This window comes from Camelus ferus, chromosome 16 (assembly GCF_009834535.1).
Source record: "Camelus ferus isolate YT-003-E chromosome 16, BCGSAC_Cfer_1.0, whole genome shotgun sequence".
In the NCBI taxonomy this organism is placed as follows: domain Eukaryota; kingdom Metazoa; phylum Chordata; class Mammalia; order Artiodactyla; family Camelidae; genus Camelus; species Camelus ferus.
The window spans coordinates 11,505,099-11,524,180 of NC_045711.1; the positions used below are offsets into that span (position 1 = coordinate 11,505,099).

The following is a 19,082-nucleotide window of genomic DNA, read 5'->3' on the forward strand; positions in this document are numbered from 1 at the left end:
ACTTCCAGGACCCTGTCGTTCGCTTACTTAGAATCCTTCACTGGCTGTTTCCTAAAGGTCAAGCCTCATTTCCTGGCGTCAGACATGTTCTTCACGAGACCACCCCTTCCCTCCGCTTCTCTTCTAGCTGCTCCTCCTCCCCGCGCTGCACCGACCACCACGCTGTTGTTCCCAGGGCGGAGCTGCGTCAGGCTCGCTCTGACCTTGCGGGGCTCTCCTGGATCCCAGCGCTAAACTCTGCCCGCCCTTCTCAGCTGTTTATTTCCTATTCTTCCACCAAGAATCGCATCAAGCATTACCCACATGTCTTCTGCCAAATTAAACAGAATTAGAGGCAAGAAGCACCTGTGTTCATACTGTAACTACAACAGGTTTGGCTTTTGCTTCCTGTTAGTTTCTGTCTTAAAATATCCATGGATGATCATAGGAAGAAATCAGACTTCCAAGTTTAATTTTCCAAAATTTTAATCAGATACCGAAGTTGGATTTTATTGTTTCCTTTGGTGTCCCTCGGTAAAATGATGAGATTGGTTTTTAGTATTTTTCCAGTGGATTATTTTAATTTGGAGCAAAAGGTGAACAGCAAAAGGGTTATAGATACGGATCCCGCCGGCAAAACCCCGAAGCCAAGTTCCTCCAGCTGGGAGTTATTTACTTCCACGGATCATTTTGTAAGTCGGCCATGAAATGAAAATCTTGAGAACTGCTGTGTTAATGGTTGGCTTTGTGCTGTGTCTGGTTTCAGGACATGTGGGAAATCCTACCGGATTAGAAAGATGTGTGGTATACTCTTTTGCCAGTGTTTGCTTTAGGATCGTTTGGACTAGATTCTTTTCTTTCATTAGTCTCAAATATCTTTTTCTTGACATTAAGCTCAATTTAGGTTCAAAATCCTATCTGATTCCTGTAGAATAAACTGTGTTATTACCCTATTCTATTCTTGAAACCCTTTGTATCAATGGGGCTGTTATCTGCCTTGTGGGAGATCTGAAAGATGAAGGAGAAAGGGGAGGGGGAGGAAGAAATGAGGACGGGGGTCCCTAGGTGGGGCGTCCAGACTTAAGTGTGATCTCACTAGGCATAGACACTGAAAAGGTGACTCTTTGAGGGTGGGAGTTGGGAAGAGGACGGGGCTCGGGGCGGGCAAGACTGACAGCACTAAGCGGTGGGTGTGGCTTGGCTGGAAGGGGACTGAAGCAGCCAAAGGCTGGGGGCGCTCATATGGCCACACTGTTTTCCACCAGGCTGGGCCGCAGGTATTCATAGGGCAAGTCCAGCTTTGCGTTCCGGATCTCAATGTCCTTATCCAGGGCAGCCAGCTCCTCCCTAAACTTCTTCAGCACAGCCTTGGGCTCAGGGCCTGAAAAATACTCCTCCTCATGCTGACCCAGAGCCACCTGGAATGGAGGGGAAAAGGCAGCTAAGAGCTGGACTGACGCTTATTTTAGGGTGCCACACTTTCCTGCATCCACCCGCTTTCCTGCGACCCGGGCACCAGGCTCTCACCATAATGGGCTGGCGTCTGCCCAGTTGCCAAGTGATGGACATCTGGAGAGAAGCCTGATGAAAGTTGGGCAGTGTTGCCATCACCACCTCCAGTGTCACATCCTTGGTGGTTGGCGGGGGCAGCCGCATCGTGCAGGGCGCGTTAGGGACCCAAGCGTACCAGTCCAGCTACGGAGGGGCGGATAGCTAACGTCAGTGTCTGCTAAGCACGAAAACCCCGCAGCCCACCTTCCCACAGCGCCCCTCCCTACTCCAGGCGAAAATGCCCGGCTGCTCCCCGTGATAAGCACCTGGCCCAGGTGAATGGAGGAGTGCTGGCCAGTGCAGGTGAAGATGCACATAGTCACGAAGTGGCAAAGCTGGTGCTTGGACTGTAAGGAGACGGGAAACCCTGCAGTGGGGAGGGAGAGTTAGAAGCTATGAGGCCAGGGATGGAGGCAGAGCTCAGAGGGACCGAGGGGGAGAACAAGAGATGCGAGAAGGATGCCAAGGACTCTTGGTAACTATTGTGGGAAGTGCCGTGAGCAGGGATTGGGGTGGAGGCAGAGGGGAGCTCTGCTGAGTGGGTCCCACCCACGGGGTCCTGATGTGGCTCATACAGGCTCACAAAAGCCAATGATGGCAAATGTGCAGCTATTTAGCAGGCTGGCTGACATCCCCTTGGAAGCCTCAGTGGGAATATTTACACCATGGAAATGGGCAAAGGCTACAAATTAGGGCATATTTCCCCCTAGAGAGCCAGTTGTTAAACGTTTATACCCAACCACTGGTCCCACTACATCCGTGTACAGGATGGGGACCTGTCACTAGTTGAGAGCAAAAGAAATTTGGGAAGGCTTTCGGTGTTTTTGTAGGGGTTGGAAATGCTTCTGAATGTTTCCATAGAAGTAGAGAGGATTCTGGGAGTTCCCAGGAGGAATCTCTCGTGTGGGAGATCTCCGGGCTCATCTCACCTCGGTCCTGGGCCCCCAGCAGCCCAACCTCAGTGATCTCCCGACACCAGGTCTGCAGCTCAAGGTCCTCTTTCACAGACTCGTCCGTCTCATAGTGGAGACTCACAATTCCCTCCACGTAGCTGCCAGCGCAGTGGCCAGGGCGAGAGAGCTGAGGTTGACAGGGGCCCGCCCGCCCTCTGCTCCTTGTGGGCACAGCCAGGCCGGGGCCCACCACCCCCAAACTGGCACACAGACCTCCTGTTCTCCCAGCCTCCATCCCCACCCCACCCCAGCCCTGTCTTCCCCGCCCCCGCCTCACCGAGAGATGATTTCCCAGAGCCCCAGGGCATCTTGGGCGTAGAAACAAGACTTGACGCCCAGGAGGCCTCGGTCAGCCAGGTCATCCGGGGGACAGAACGAGCTGTACGTTAGAAAGGCTCCCGCTCGCTTGAGCAGCTCCACGTGGCCGCCCCCACCTGTGCTCACCACCTGAGGAGCAAGGCCAGTGGCTCAGACAAATCCACCTGCCACACGCAGAGGGAGTGTGAACTCCAGGATCCCCCTTTCTCTCCTCATACCTGGTCGAAAACTCCAAAGTCAGAGACCAGCCCAGTCCTGGCCCGGATGTTGATTTCCATGGTGTATCGCAGGTGGGGGATGAGGAGCTAGAGGGGAGGAACAGGGAAGGGCAGGATCAGAAGACAGCGGGGGTCCGTCCCCGCAGGAGAGAAGGGCTGCAAAGCAGGCAAGGTCCCAGGTCTCTCAGCAAAAGCAGACACTGAAGTCCAGTGGCCCCTCGACACTACTGACTTAATGCTCTTTGATAATTGAAAGGAATCGTTCTCCACTTCACGTAAGACTGTTCAAGGTCTAGCTCAGTGTTTTGCCACCGTTTTTTTCATGCTCACTCCGCTAAAGAGCCTTTTAAGGTCTTTGTCCTATTCTCGCCACCACCCCGAACCGTGCAATTTTAATGCTATACATACACTATATAGCTGTTAAGTACACTATGTATATATGTGCTTTATACATAAAAGTGAGAAGATTTTTGTGCCCTGCCCCGCAACCATGGTCTAATCTGCGACCTTTGGAACTTCACCTCCTCGCCTCTTCCTTTGTCCGTGCTACTAGCTATCTTTCTGTCCTTGAAACACACCAACCTTGTTCCTACCTCAGGACCTTGGCACAAGCTGTTCCCTCTGCCTAGAGCAATGTGCCCCTTGATCATCTCATGGCTGGCTCCGTGTAATTTCATTCTCTGTGTCACCTCCTCAAAGAAGCCTTTCCCGAACACCCAGTCTAAACTCGCCATCACATCACCCTGCGCTGACTCCCCACCTAACTGCTCTACTTCTCCCAGCTGATCTGTTACAATACTGTCTTTATTGTCTGTTGCCCTATAATGGAAACGAAAATCCCCAAAGACCAGGAACTTCCCTGTCTTGCTTAGGACTGGCATCTAGAATGGTCATTTGCCCCAAAGGAGGCACCCAAGAAAAGTGCTAAAGGACGACCACGCTGTTCTAATTGTCATGAACCAGGCTCCTGCCGTTAACCGGAGCCCCTCTGAGCGGCCCATGTGTTACTACTTGAGAAGTCTTCAAACCCGGCTGGAAAAATCTTTTCTATTATTTGCATCGTCCCCTCTTGTTGGACGGAATCCTCAGTCATTTGTGTGTATTGTTTATGTGTCGTATGTAGATCCGTGTTTTAACATAAAAAGAGCAAGACTTCTCATCCCCACCTCCTCGCCCTCCCACCACAACCACCCTGCCAATGCATCGTTTTTACCTCCTTGGAAAGGGCTAGCGCCCTAGTAAAAATAGAGGGCAAGCTCTCACTCCCTTGCTCCTTGGTCTCTCATTAGCGATTCTCCCCAAACCCTGCGATTCCAGAGAGAAGATGCCTCCAGAGGTGGGACGGCGCAGTGGGGCAGAGCAGGGCAGGCAGGAGAGACAGGACGAGGTGTCACCTTGAAGATGGGATGTATGGATGGAAGGCACCTCATGGTGGCCACGGCGATGACTTCAGCCATCAAGTGTCCCCTCAGGAGATGAGAATGCAGCTCGTGAAGCTGGAAGTCAGAGCTGCGGACCCAGCATTTGGCCAGGAGCCAGGCCATCGGGGGATCCGTGGGCAGGAAAAGCGGTGGAGGGGGGGATCCCTTGCGTGGCAGCTCGAGCTGGAACAGGGACAAGAGTGCGAAGAAGGGGGACGAGGGCCAGGTGCGCAACAGACTCCCCTCCCTTGCCTGTTTCAACTCTGCCTTCTTCCTTCAAAGTTGCTAGCCTCCGCTTCTGCCTGCTGCTGCTCCCCTCAAGCAGCTGTTCCTTCCTCTCCGATCCCCGCCCACCCAGCCATTAAGACTGGGCAGGAGGCTCCACCCTCAGCTTTCTGTGGAAACTGCTCTCCCACTGCCTTCCCGGCCCCACTTCCCCTTTCAGTCCTTCAGGGTGGACAAGATTCAAACCCTCTGCTTCCTTCATCCCACACTCCTCAGAAATCTCAGCCTCTCTCCCATCTTCCAAACCCACCTCTACTCCACTAAGTCTCCAGTTCTCCACTAGTCATTAGTTCGATGTTACAATTTGAATGTTTCCCCATCACCTCAAAGTTGGTTTAGACAAAAGCCTGCGTGAGCATCTTTTCCTCTTTATTTGTCCTGTTTTGGCAGGTGCCTTGCCTCACCCCTCCTTTCCCTCTCTGCTGGAATCCAGGCCAGTTGAGTTTACCTCTGCACTCCCTTCCATCTTTCCTCCCTTCCCAACAGCCGTTTCCCACATTTCTAAGCCCATCACCGCTGTGGATGATTGCTCTAGCTTGTCCTCTCCGTCTCTAACATCTCCCTGCCACAATCCATCCTAAACACACTGGCCCGAATGTGCCAAGAGCAGCTTTCACAATAGCCTTCACCCGTGTCCCACGTTCATAGTTCTGAGCTTGGCATCCACAGCCCACCACGGTCTCAACCCTCTCCCCTCACCTGTTTCCCCATCGTGCCAGCCCATGTGTCCCCGGGGCATCTCCTGACTCCTGCGCACTCAGTTGCACCTCAGCCTCTCTGCCCAGCCTATTTTTCCCCGGGGGAGGGGGGTCCTGCCCTTTCCTCCTGCTGGAAGATCTAAAGCCCTGACTGTAACGAAAGGCTCCAGCCCATCCCACCTCCAGTGATGCCTCCCAGGCTGTCTGCATCCTCGTGGATTTCCTTGACACTGGAGCCTATTCAGATGTGTCCACCCGGTCTGGTCTGTCTCCTCAGCTAGACTGCAGCTCTCCTCCATTTCCCATTTCCTCCTTCAATGCCACCCCCAAGGCATGAAGGTGGGTACTCAGAGAACCGGGGTCGGGGGCTGAGCAGAGAGGCTCAGCCGCTGGGGAGCAGAAAAGCTAGGTCCTCTCACCTGGATGACCATGGGCAAGAGCTTCCCGTCAGACTGCAGTCTGAGCATAACCAGAGGGGCGGCCAGGTACTGCTGGCTACACAGGATGACGTTGGCCTTGATCCCATCCAGCAGCGAGAAGTCAGCTTCAAACAGTGTGCCTCCCTGCGTGGGGGCAGAGGGCAAGGGCTGCTATCAGCGTAAGGCATCTTCTTCCCACCCTGATTCACCGAAGGATGATGTGAAAGAAGACAACTAACTTGTCTCGATCACCTACTTCATACCAGGTAGTGGGTCATGTCCTTATTGCCTCATATAATTCTTAGACGCACTTGAATTAGCCCCGGTTTTATAAAAGAGGAAACAGATGATCAGAGAGGATAGGTATCTTGCCTGAAGTCACACCGCTTGTAAACAGTGCAGCCAGGATTCAAACTCAAGTCAGTCTCTCCCTAAATGCCATGAGCTTTCTCTCTCCATGGTTCCATGCCAACTCCCCATTAACAGCCCCATCCCTGGCCCTGATTCTCTTACTCTGCACCCTCCGTAAATCCCTGGCACCAAGGCGCAGTTCCAGCTCTTCATTTTGGCTTTGTCTCTGTCCCCCATCACACACTCTTGCTCCACAGCACACTGTTCTCATTTGCGGAGGAAGGTCATGGAGTTTCCCACCCCCTCAGGATTTCTGCTGGAGAACCCCTTCTTGCCATCTGGCAGCAGGCTGGGCCCCCAGTGGACCCCGCAGCAGCACAAATGCTGATCCCACCCCCATTTCACTGTGTGAGCTCCTTCGGGCTCTTATGTCCATACCTGGAGCTCCTTCTGCAGCTGGGCCTGCAGCTCCTCCATCCCTGGAGGGAACTCGAGGCGGGCAGGAAGGCGCACAGAGCGCCTCAGCAACATGGGGTTGGTGCCGTTGAGAAACTGGTACCCAAATAAAGCGTCCTCCTTCCAGGAGTCCCGCACCCGCTCTGGGGATGGCAGTGGCAGGGCTCGCTGTGGGAACCGACCTCCTGGTCCTCCCCACCCCCACCAAACCACCCAAACCATCCCCACATGACCCCAGCCTACCAGAGGGGCCCAGGCTTCTGGTCTCCCAACCCTGGTTCTCTAGACTGGGTGGGATCCGGGGGTAAAAGTCCTGGGGAAATACTGGGTAGGGGTACTGACCAGCCAGCTTGCTCTGGCCACACCAGAAAATCCTGTTGAAGTCATCCAGACTGTTCCAGCTAGCCAGAACATTTAAAGAGTCTTTGATAGCTAGGTCTGCCAGCCTTCAGGGAAGGATAGGCAAAGAGTAAGAGAGTTAGTCTCAGAATCAAGCCTCGCAACCGCAGGCATCCACCCGGGCTGGCCCAGCCCTGTGAAGTCCAGAAACTCACTGGCCTCCACCGGACCGGGACACCTCCCTGTCACCCAGCCCTCCTCATCCTTACCCCTTGGCCAGCGAAGCCTCAAAGTCAATTCTTTTGTCCTCCAGAAATCGTTCATCTACGGGGAGGTCACGTAGTTTGGCCCCGGCGATACCCAGAATCAACCCTTCCTTCCAGTTACCCCACCTGCGGCAGAAATGAAACCAGGCTTGGTCCTGGCGAAGGGAAGCCGCTCCCTGCGGGGTCGGGAGTCACGGGGCGGGAGTGCCGCTGACCGGTACTGCTTCCTTCTCTCTGCCAGCTCCGCCTCCCTGTGTTTCTTGAACAGGCCTTGAGGGTCATCGACCACCGTGCGGCCTAGAAATGAGGAGAAGGGCACCGGCCATGAGGCTCCTCCTAAGAGCCCCTCCCCTGTCCCTGCCGAGGGTCCCTCAGCCCGCCCTTGGGCATCACTGCGCTCCCCTCTCCTCCACCGGCTCTGCGCCAGCTCCCGCATCGCGCCTCTAACTGCCCGCAAGCCCTCTTCTCTGCTCCCCAGACCCCAGCTTCTCTTGTGCCCCCCCCCCACCCCGAGGCCTCTCACAACCCCCACGCCCACGCTCACCAGTGCCCTCGGGCAGGCTCAGGATGTCGTCGCCCACCACCCAGCGGTAGCATGGGAATGTGAACTCGTCCCCACTGGTCCCTGGTCCCTGCACGGAGATCCAGTTGCAGAACCACGCGTCACTCTGAAGGAGGTGCCTTTTGCGCAGCTTCACGAACAGCAGCGGCCCCAGGTACTCCGGCACGTCCACCTTGAATTCCCTCTCCTGCAGGCGACAAAAGGGGGGTCAGCAAGATGGGGCTCTCCGGAAGGGGTCCTCAGACTGAGCCCTGGACGCCCTTTGCCCTGGGCCTTTGGGAAAGCGGCGCAAAAGCAGTCAGAAAGAGAAAGCTGCGCACACGGAGCAGGTGGCTCCAGGGCCCCATTCTGGGTTGTCCCGTTCCTCAGTCCCGGGTGAGGCGAGGCGGGGGATGGCAGATGCAGAGGAGCACTCCTTCCTGCGCTTTTTCCTCCCCGTAGTCCCTGAGTGTGCTGAGCGCTGGCGGGCAACCGTGCCCTGGGCGCATGTGAGCCGGGAGACACGCTGGTGAGCAGGCCGTTTCGGCTGAGAGCCCGACGTGCCCCTACCCCGTCAGCAAGGCTGAGCGCAGGAAGAGCCCCGACTGTGCCTGGGGCAGGCTTCCCGGAGAAATCCCACTAAGGGGCATAGCCCGAGCAGAAAGGGCTTGGCCAGGGAGGGTGAGAGAGAGGAAGAGGTCGGGGGGAAAGGCAGGCCAGGGAGAGGAAGAGAGGAGAGCAGGAACCAAGGCCAGGCGAGCAGCTCTGGAGCGGGGCTCTGAACCCGAGGTGTGGGAAGCTGAGCAGGACCAGATCGTGAAGGCTGGAAAGCTAAGCTAAGAGCTTTAGATTGGTGCTGAGAACAAGCGGGAGCCATTCACACGTTTTCAGCAGGAGGGTGGGGCGGGGTGGGGGGACTATTTTAAAAGGTGGGAATCTACTGGGAAGAAGCCGCTCTGACTGCAGAAGGACTTGGAAGGGCAGGAGCGCAAGCGGCGAGGTGAGTGAAGAGGGTGAAGGTGATGTCGGTTGAAGAGGACATTGGTGGTCAGTGTGGGACCCACGTCAGGGCACGGATGCCAGAGATGTCGTAAGAGATGGACTTGACAGCGCTTGATTCTTGGTTAGACGAAGTGGAAGAGAGGTGGAGACAAGAGGCTGGGTCTGGGAGGCGGGAAGAGGGGAGGACCTCACTTGAGCCTGGTCCTTCGAAGCGTCGGTGGGACACACGTCGGATCTGGGGGTCTTGGACAGAGCTGGACAGGCGATGGGAATGTGGGGGTCAGCGGAGAAAAAAAGGAACAGGAGCCAGAGGCCAATTCCAGGTAGATGTGATGGGAGAGGGGAGGGGGTCGGGAAATTGAGAGTTCTCTCCCCACTTGGCTTCTCCCCGCTCGCTCCCCGCCACCCTTCCCCATCTCGTCCCGGTGGTAAAACCCGCAGGGCGGAGATCTAGCTCCGTGGAGAAGACCTGAAACAGCACTTACTGAGAAGAGGAAACGAGCCCGCTAGCAGCTCGCTGACTTTCAAGAACAGACGGGGTTCTGTGGAACGGCGGGCGCACAAGCGTGTCCGCTCCGTTCCCGGGAGGCCGGGCGGCGGGAGCATCATCGCGCGCTGATGCGCCGCTTCCCGCCCTGCAGCGCCTTCCCCTGCGGCCTCCGAGCGCGCCCCGAGCCCCGCGCGGAGCCGGCGGCCGGTGGGGCGCGGCCCTTCCCGGGCTCTGCCGGCCGGGGGGCCGGGAGCGCAGCCCGCCCCGCCCGGCCCCGGCCCGCTCACCTGGCCCCGCGCCGGCCACAGGCACGACCCGAGCGCCGCCTCCCCGTGCCGGCCGACCAGCCAGAGCTGCACCCAGTTTTTGGAGCCGGCGCAGAGCGAGGACCCGGTGGACACGCGGACGCGGTAGAGACCCATCTTGCGCGGAGGGCTCGCCGGCTGTGAGGGGGAGGAGGGTGGACGCGCCAAGTAACCGGGCCTGAGACCCCGCCCCTCGGAAGCCTTGCGGAGGTTGGGGGTGTGGGTGGCAGGTCTCCAACCAGCCCCGCCTGGCCACGCTCCGGGGCCCCCAGCTCCGTGCAGCCCGGAGCGCAGCCCTCAGCCCAAGAAGGTGGGGCCGTGGCAGGGCCAGGGGGTGCAAACCAGTGTCTTGGGAGGAGGATGGCAGGGGAAGCAGATGACGATTTGGGCAGAAAACATGTAGGAAGAAGGAATCGGCTCAGCGGACAGACAGTGAGATGGTGTGTGGCTGGCAGCCCCCTCCATCGAAACACACACACAGGGCAGGGAGACCTAGTCTGCAGCAGCGTTGAGAAAGGTACATTTCAGCCACGAAACTCATTTGACCTACTGGGGACACTTGCCTGCCTGCCTGCCTTGTGCCAGACTCAGGGGCTCATTCCTTTCTGGCTTAAAAACCTCTGCCTCCTCTTGCCTGCAGGATAAAAGTTCAAACTTCTGGGCATTCAAAGCCCTTGCCCACCTGTCCTGCCTCCTCCCATCTCGTCCCACTGCACCCCATCCTCATCTCTGGTCTCTCCACTTTGGGCTGGAGCCCTATCTTTCCCATACTTGCTTGCATTCCTTGATCCTGGAAAATTCTGTCCAGGCTTCTCATCCCTCGCTAGAGCCAGTTTTTCAGAGAAGTCTTTCCTGGCAATTCCACCCCTCCCCACTACCCCCACTAGAGCTGACCAGCTTTCCCCTCTGCTGCTGTCACGCTGTGTGCACCTCTGTTATGGCACACTGAGCACTGCCGCACAGACATCTGTTTGTATGTCTGGATCCCCCGCTAAGGTGAGCTCCTCCTAGACAGGGACTGCGTTCCCAGCACCACCTACTCACTTTTGTTTCCCCTGTATTCAGCACAGTATGAGGGCTTTTGGGTGTCAGGAGTGTTTGCTGAAACCCACTGAACTGAAAGATCCCTTATAAATAAGTCCTTCCCTTGGGGGAGTCAAAGGCAAACAGATAACTCCCAGGCAGTGTAAATCCTAAGGGAAAAGTAAAATGAACTCTAGTACCACCATGGGACAGAGTAGTATATATAAGCTGGTAAAATAAATGAAGTCGGTCGAAATATGTCTGCAATGCTTAGTTTCTTGTTTGTTTTTTTATTGAGGAGTACATTCACGTGGTTCAATGTTCAAAGGGCACATAGTGGGGTTCACTCGTGGTATCTCCATGCCTCTTGTCCCCAAGTCACCCAGTTCCTCTGCCCCCAGCAGTCACTGGGGGCCTGATGACTTTCTCCTTACTTCAAAGGTCTTCAGAAGAACTTCACTGGAGAAGCCGAACTTAGGGAAATGTGCCTGAGAAATCTCACTTATACCTGGACCTCATTTAGATGATGAAATTCTGGACTTCAAGCTGATTCTATAGTGGAATTAGACCTTGGAGTGCCTCAAGAGGGGATGAGTGCATTTTGCATGTGGGAGGAATATCAATGGTTGCAGGCCAGAGGCCATGCAGTGGTAGCCCGCCTTCAGAATGGGCCCCAGTGAGCCACACCTCATGATATTCATGCCCTTGCATAGTCTCCTCCCAAAATATATCAGGATTGGTCTTTGTAACCAATAGAATATGGCAGAAGTGATGCTGTATGACTTCTGAAGCTAGGTCCTGAAAGTCTTAGAGTTTTCGGGGAATGAATGTACAATCTGGAATTGGATGTTACAACAGTAAGTTTTGTCTACACTATTAGGTGAACTTAGAGTCACTAAGAAATTCTCTAGTGAAATAATTGTGGGTGGAAGACCTCAACATCTGGTGTTCAGCAGCCTCTGTAGACACTCCCTTCCTTAAGAGAGTGGAGTTTTTGGGAAGTGTGTAAGAGGTGCTTGAAACTGATCATCCTCCACTGTTCCTTCTGCTGAGATAGGATTCCACTGTCCAGTTGAAGGACATTAGGTTGTTTTATTTGGGGGATTATGGAGCAAACTTCTATAAAGATTTGCACATAGGCTGCTGTGTGAACATAAGTATGTTGATTTCTCTTGGGTAAACACCTGGGAGTGAGATGGCTGGACCTGGATCTCATACGGCAAGTGTGTAAGAAACTTCCAGCTTTCCATCATGGTTGTACCATTTTGCATTCCCACCAGTGGGGAAATAACTGAAGGACCCCCCCCCCCCCAATGAGAACAGAGGCTATGTATTCAGAGCTTACTCTATCAAGGGAGTCAGCCACCATCACATACAGTTGGCAGAGACTCAAAGGCAGGTGGGTAGTTGATAATCTTTACAATGGAAAAAGGGCTGTTGGCATGGGACGACTGCAGGCGAGCTAACTCGAAGCGGGGCCTCCCGTGCGATTGGTTAATGGAGCACGTATGTCTTTCTCTGGTTGGTCCTAAATTGGAAGCACGGGCAAAATTAGAGAAGCTGGCAGTTATTGACCAAGTTCTGACTGTTTGGGGCCAATTGCTCCAGAGTTGTGGTTTGACTTTCTGGACTGGTTGCTGCAGAAGTTGTAGGTCAGAGTTTTATTACTTTATACAAGTCTGGTCATTTTCCCTTTGTAGATTCCGCCTCTCATTAGCAATGGAGGAGAGTTCCAGTTGCTGTGCATCCTCACCAGTACAGCTTAGGGGAGATGAGGGTTTCTTGAGGCTGCAGGGCATCCTGATAGTTGTATAGATGTATGCCATTGTGGCTTGAATTTACATTTCGCTAATGACTAATTCTAACGAGCATCTCTGCATGTCCTTATTTGGTACTTGTATATCTTTCTTGGGAAACATCTGTTCAAATTTTCCCCAATTTTTGCGTTGCTTGTTTTCTCGTTGTTTTGAGCATTATATATTCTAGATAAGTCCTTTATGAAATATGTGATTTGCAATTATTTTCTTCTAACAAGTGAGGTCTCAGGATGTAAGAGTGTCTTTTCATCTCTTGACAGTGTCTTCAACAGAGCAGACGTTGTTCATTACGACGAGATATACTTTACCAATGTCTTTCTTTTCCAGATTATGTTTGCCTGTGCCTAACAAAAAGCTCATAAAGTTTTTCTCCTATGTTTCCTTCTAGAAGTTGTACTTCTTCACATTTTGCGTTTAGGTTTGTGATGCATTCCACGTAATTTTTGTATGAAGTGTAAGGAGAGGGTCAAGGTTGGTGTGTTTGTCTTGCCTGTGGATATATGCACATGGGAGTAGTTTTCCCACACTTCTTCTTGAAAAGACTGTCTCTTTCCTCAATTGAATCGCCCTTGCATCTTTGCCAAAAATCAGCTAACCATAGTTGTGTCTACTTTTGGTCAACCTATTTTCTTCTACCATCTATGTGTGTAACATTTAGCCGATACCACACTGACTTGATTATTGCAGCTTTCTAGGAAGTCTTGAAATCAGGTAGCATGAGTCTTAAACCTTTGTTCTTCTTTTCCAAACCTGTTTTAGCTGGCCTGTTTCCTCTGCCTTCGCTACCACACATTTTAGAGTCAGCTTATTGATACTGACAAATATTGTTAACAAAGATTTCTGCTGGATTTTTGATTAGGATTACATGAATCCATAGGTATACTGAGGATAATTGATATTTACCATTATTGAATCGTCCAACCCATGCACAAGGTCTATCTCTCCGTTTATTTGTTCTGCTTTGACTTCCTCCATTATGATTTCATAGCTTGCAGCATAGAGAGGTACATGTTTTGTTAGATTTACACCTGAGTATTTCTTTTTCTGGTGTGGTTGCAAATGGTTCTTTCTTACTTCACATTCCAATTGTTCATCACTACTATATAGCAATACAACTGACTTCTGTATACTGATCATGCATCCTGCAGTGTTTAGTGTGATGTTAACTGTAGGCTTTTCAACTTCATCAGGTTGAGGAAATTCCCTTCTGTTCTTATTTTGCAGATAGCTATCATGAAATGAAATTGTCACCTGCTTTCTCATGCATCGAGATGATCTTACGAATTTTTTTTTCTTTGCTCTGTTAAGACAGTAAATTGCATTGACTGATTTTCAACAGCATAAACCAGCCTCCCATTCCCAGGATGAACTCCACTTGGACGTGACCGTCTAATTTGTTTCCTGTACTGCTGAATTTGATTTGATAATAGTTTGTTGTAGATTTTCCCCTACCGGGATATTGATTTGCTGTTTTTCTTTCTTGTAATGTCTTGGAAACTGAAGTTAGTCATTAATTAGATCCATTAAAGTTTTTTTTTTTTTAGTAATCTAGATCCATTAAACTTATAAATTTTAAAAGAATACTAATAGGGAAATGGGTAAAATCCAAATGAATTCTGGAGTGTAGTTGATACTAATGCACAAAGGGTGGTTTCTTAGTGCAAATGGACCACAGTAAAGGAGGATGATGACATGGGAGAAAGAAACTGGGTGAGGGAAGTGGGAAAACTCTCACCGCTGTCTTTGCAGATTCTCTGTAAAGCGGACATGATTCCACAACAAAAAGTTTATTAAGAAATCCTATTAGCGGGGGGAGGGTACAGCTCAATGGTAGAGTGGGTGCCTAGCACGCACAAGGTCCTGGGTTCAATCCCCAGCACCTCTGTTAAAATAAATAAAACTGAATTACCTCCCCCCTCAAAAGAGAAAACCTATTAGCAACATGGAAAATGCTTACAATGCAATATTAAATGAAAAAGGATGACAAAAATATATCTGGGGGACATATTTTGGGGGAAAGGGAAGATGAAGGAAGGAGAAGAAGAAGCGAACACTGGCTGCCCTGCAGTGCATTTAGTCGTTATGTCTCCTTAGTCTCTGTGACAGGTTCTCGCTGGTTCCGTACTTTTCATTACCTTGACAGTTTGGGGCAGTACTGGTCAAGTGTTTTGTAGAGTGTCCCTCAGACTGGGTTTGTCTGATGCTTTTCTTATAGTTAGAACGGGGTTGTGTGTTTCTGGAAAGAATGTCACAGAGGTGATGTACCCTTCCCATCCCATTGTATGGGGCAGGGGGGTGGTGCCTGAGATCCAAGTGACATTCCTGGTGATGTGAACCTCGGTCACTTGGTGAAGGCCGTGTTGGCCAGGCTTCTCCACGTACAGTGGAGTTACTGTTTGTCCCTTTCCTACCTCTGTTCTTTGGGAGTGAGTACACTGAGTGCAGTCCACACTCAAAACAGGTGAAGGGAACTGCTCCTCTGCCTGGAGGGGCTGCTATCTTCATAAATTCCTTGGAATTCTGTAAGCAACATTGATTTCTTGTTCCCAATTATTGATTGATGGAATCGTTTGTTTAGATCAGTCTGTATACTTGTGTTATACTTTGGGTTGTAGTCCAATACTACAGTGTTTGTTTTGTTGCTCAGACTGTTCTGGTTTTGGCCACTGGTAGCCCCTTCAGCTTGGCCCCTGTGTCCCCGTGACATGCTCCATCCTTTTGTTTCTCCAGCACTGCCTTACTTCTGGCACTAGGAGATGCACCCGGCTCCTCCTGTACTTCCCAGCCCTTGAGTCAGCCATTTCCTGCAAGAGCCCTGGTTTCTCTGCTTTGAGGATAGTATTTAGAAACCAAGATCTGGGTGTTGGGAAGAGCCATGTGGTTTTTATAGCCATCGTTTGCATTTGTTGATTCCATTTAGTAGATTTCAATGATTAATTCAGCCACTCTGAGTATTACATTTGGTGGCAGTGATTTTTAGTGTTTAAAAAAAAATCCATTTTGCAAATCTTCCCTTCTATAAAACTCTTTCTGGAGAGTGGGTATCTGGGAGAAGGATGAATGGGGAAAAGGTCATGGATATTTTTTACGTTTCTAGATATTGAACAGCAAATTGTTCTCCGTCATATTGGATCATAATACTGTCTCCAAGATGTTATGAATATACTAGTTTCACTTCAGTTTTCTAGAATACATAGAAAGGTACAGAATGAAAACCCTTTTTCTTCCTGTCCCCATCTTTCCAATTCCCGTGCACGTCTTTTTTTGGAGATCATGGTATTCTCTCCTCATGATTCCTTTTTAGAGTTTGCCCTGAACAGGCCAGCAAAATGAGTGCACGTGAAGAGAGCGTACTAGGAGAGGGTAATAAGTGCATGGTAGAGCGCATGCTCAGCATACACAAGGTCCTGGGTTCAATCCCCAGTATCTTTCCTAAAAAATAATAATAATAAAAAACATAAAGAGGGCATACTAAACACACTGTTCTTAATCTTGCCTTTTTACTTTGTATTTTGGAAATCTTTCTATATCAGCACAGAGAACTTCCTCGCTCTTTTTAAAGCTGCAAAGTATCCCACTGAATGGTTTTACACTACTGTATGTAGCCAGTCGACTGCTGAAGGATATTTAGATCTTTTTCCCAAACGTTTACTAAAGTGAACAATGAGGAGATGATTAACCTTCTGCCCCCCTTATTCCGCCTGGGTGCGAGGTGGTCTGAGTAACGAATTCTCAGACACATGACTGCTGGTTCAAAGGGCTGATACATTTGGGACCTTACAAAATATTACCAAATTGCCCTTCACAGGGGTTCTGTCCAGGTCACATTCCCCCTAGCAATGTACGAGACTGTGATGACCCTATTATCCTATTACACACAAAAGCCTGTGTTACTACACCTGTGGGTACATGTGTCTAAAGCACCTTAGGACAGTGAATGGAACATAGCAAGAGTGTTCCCTACTTGCATTACCGCTGTTGCGATTAGATTTTTACCAATCTGATGGAAGATGGTGCCTTGGTGTCTTCCCATTTGCTTTTTTGTTTGTTTTTGTTTTGGGGTTTTTATTTTTTGTGAAAAAAACTATTTTTAATATTCTTTACCAGAGATGTTAATAGTACTGTGACAATAATACAGGTGATATAATATTAGGTCATGGCCAAATCTCTTACACAATATGCTTATAAAAATATTTTAAAAATCATATACAGGGGAGAAAATTAGAAAAAGAACAGAAAGGAAACACCGCATATTATTGGTGCTTGTGTATAGATGTATAACCGGGATAACTGGCATGGTTTAACGCTTTTATATTTCCTAAATATTTTTAATGAGAATATGGTACTTTTACAGTGGAAAAAGGAAATATTCTAAAGTAATGGTTTTAAAGTTTTAAGGCAGTAGAAATCGTTTTCAAATGAATTCTTATGCAGAACCACAAGCATAAAGACAACACTAAAATATTTTCTGGATGAATTCTGAATATTTAAAGTAAAAATAGTTAGGAACATCAAAGACAATAAGATATTAAAGCATCTTCAATCTTATTACATAAAAATACAAAAAAGTGGATATTGTTACCGGTCATCACTGACCATGAAAGAAAAAATGTACACACGCAATATTAGTGTGTACATTTTAATCCAAGTTCTGATTTCTTAGTTTTGTTCCTCATTGGAGAAAGAGTCAGATTATAGGAAAAACTGGAAAGCTGGAAAGCTGACTTGAAACAGGAAAATAAATAGAAAGTTTCATCCTAGCTCAAGCTGAATAGGTAGTTTAGTTCTAAGCATCTCTGCACACAGCCTTCTTATCAGGAGAGGAGAGATGGGATATAAATGATACAATTCCAAGTGCTTGGACAGACCCCACCTTTCTGGATGGGGCACAGGAGGACAAAGGAATGTATGTCTTTTTCTTAAATGATGCTGACACCCACCCACAAAGCTCTCCACAAAGAACGGCGGCCATGTTAAAATTCTTTTTCTCATTTGTGACAAAATGGAACATCAGACACTTGCTGAAGGTATAATTTTCAAGGGAAGGTTAGCCAATCTTCTTAGAAGAAGAATTGAAATCATCCCATCAAAGCACTTTGGGAACTATGATGAAAACGGGGAAATAAGCCCTTCCTCTCGTGAATGAAGATTCAGTGTGACTGTGTCTAGTTCAAACGGTTGATACACTTGTGACCTTACAAATGAATAAACTGAAAATAGAAAATGTTTAATAGGGTCATTCTAAGTGAAGGAAGCCAGAAAGAGAAAGAAAAATACCATGTGAGGTCGCTCATATGTTGAGTCTAAAAACAAACAAACAAACAAACAAACAAAGCATAAATACAAAACAGAAATAGACTCACAGACATAGCATACAAACTTGTGGTTGCCAAGGGGGCAGCGAATGGGAAGAGAGAGTCTGGGATTTCAAAATTATAGAATAGATAAACAAGAGTATACTGTATAGCACAGGGAAATATATAGAAGATCTTATGGTAGCTCACAGAGAAAAAAATGTGATAATGAACATATATGTTCATGTATAACTGAAAAATTGTTCTCTACACTGGAATTTGCACACAACATTGTAAAATGATTATAAGTGAATAAAAAATGTTAAAAAAAAAAAGAAAAAAAAGAAAGTGTTTAGTAGGGAGTTTAATGGCTGTAAATATAAGAAAGATAAGTTACATAAAATTCACTGACTACCCAAATTAGAAGTTCATGGGACCAATTTATCCCTTCCCAGCCCGTCTCCCCTCTGATAACTGTAAGTTTGTTCTCTACGTCTGTGAGTCTGTTTCTATTTTGTAGATAAGTTCATTTGTGTCCTTTTTTAAAGATTGCACATACAGCTGATATTGTATGGCATTTTTCTTTCTCTTTCTGGCCATTTGCTTTTGTCTTTGGATGAGTGAGACTGAATCCCTTTTCATGTGTGTGTAACAGCCATTTGTGGTCCCCTTTTCTGGGCATGTCTTTTGCCATTTATCCGTTGGGTGGATAATCTCTCTCTTCTTCTTGTTAATAGGAGTTCTTTCAATCTTAGAGAAATTGGCCCTTTGTGATCTGAAGGGCAAAGATTTATTTCCAGTTTGTCATGTGTCTTGCCAATCTTTGCTTGTAAGGGTTCTGGATTTTGAGTCAGCTGGGAAGGCTTTCATGATTTCCATTTTCACATTGAACTGTTTCACTTTTTTGAAATACGTCCCGGCAGATGGTATGAGGTTTGGAGTGTTTTAAATTTTTAATTAAATTCATAGCTGTAAATTCATACCTTGGTGATGTTTTCCCTGCATTTATTTGGTTATTGGTGAGGGGGAACATGATTCGCTATATTTGTTTCTAATTTTATTTCATCCCACGTGAGTGATCGGTACTTTTTTTTATGCACAAATCTTTGGGATCTTAAGACTTTTCTTACCAACCTGCAGTATTTCTTATATAAACAGACAATGTTTGTATATTTATTGCCAATACATTTCCCATCCTAGTTTTAAAAATATTTAGTATATTCCAGAAAGCTTTAGCTTTTCATACACTAAATGGTTACCTTTTACCTCTGCGCCTCACTGGGGACAGTTCAAACTGCCGTCTTCAAGTTCACTGACCTACACTCTCATCTCCGGTTATTTGCATCCAGTGAAAAG

The 19,082-nt window shown here is 49.1% G+C and overlaps 1 protein-coding gene across 1 annotated transcript; it reads right to left on the reverse strand.

The window, feature by feature from the left end:
• Positions 1 to 538: 538 nt before the first annotated feature.
• On the reverse strand, positions 539 to 9,709 carry LOC102522465 (arachidonate 15-lipoxygenase). The gene is made up of 15 exons (XM_032498218.1): positions 9,283 to 9,709; positions 8,990 to 9,051; positions 7,799 to 8,003; positions 7,470 to 7,551; positions 7,258 to 7,380; positions 6,992 to 7,095; positions 6,632 to 6,792; positions 5,843 to 5,986; positions 4,414 to 4,623; positions 3,020 to 3,106; positions 2,761 to 2,930; positions 2,460 to 2,581; positions 1,797 to 1,897; positions 1,507 to 1,674; positions 539 to 1,397 (listed from the first exon to the last, which is right to left on the reverse strand). Exons 1-15 carry the CDS (start codon positions 9,707 to 9,709, stop codon positions 1,218 to 1,220), a joined length of 2,346 nt encoding a protein of 781 aa, XP_032354109.1. The 3' UTR covers positions 539 to 1,217.
• Between the last annotated feature and the right edge of the window lie 9,373 nt (positions 9,710 to 19,082).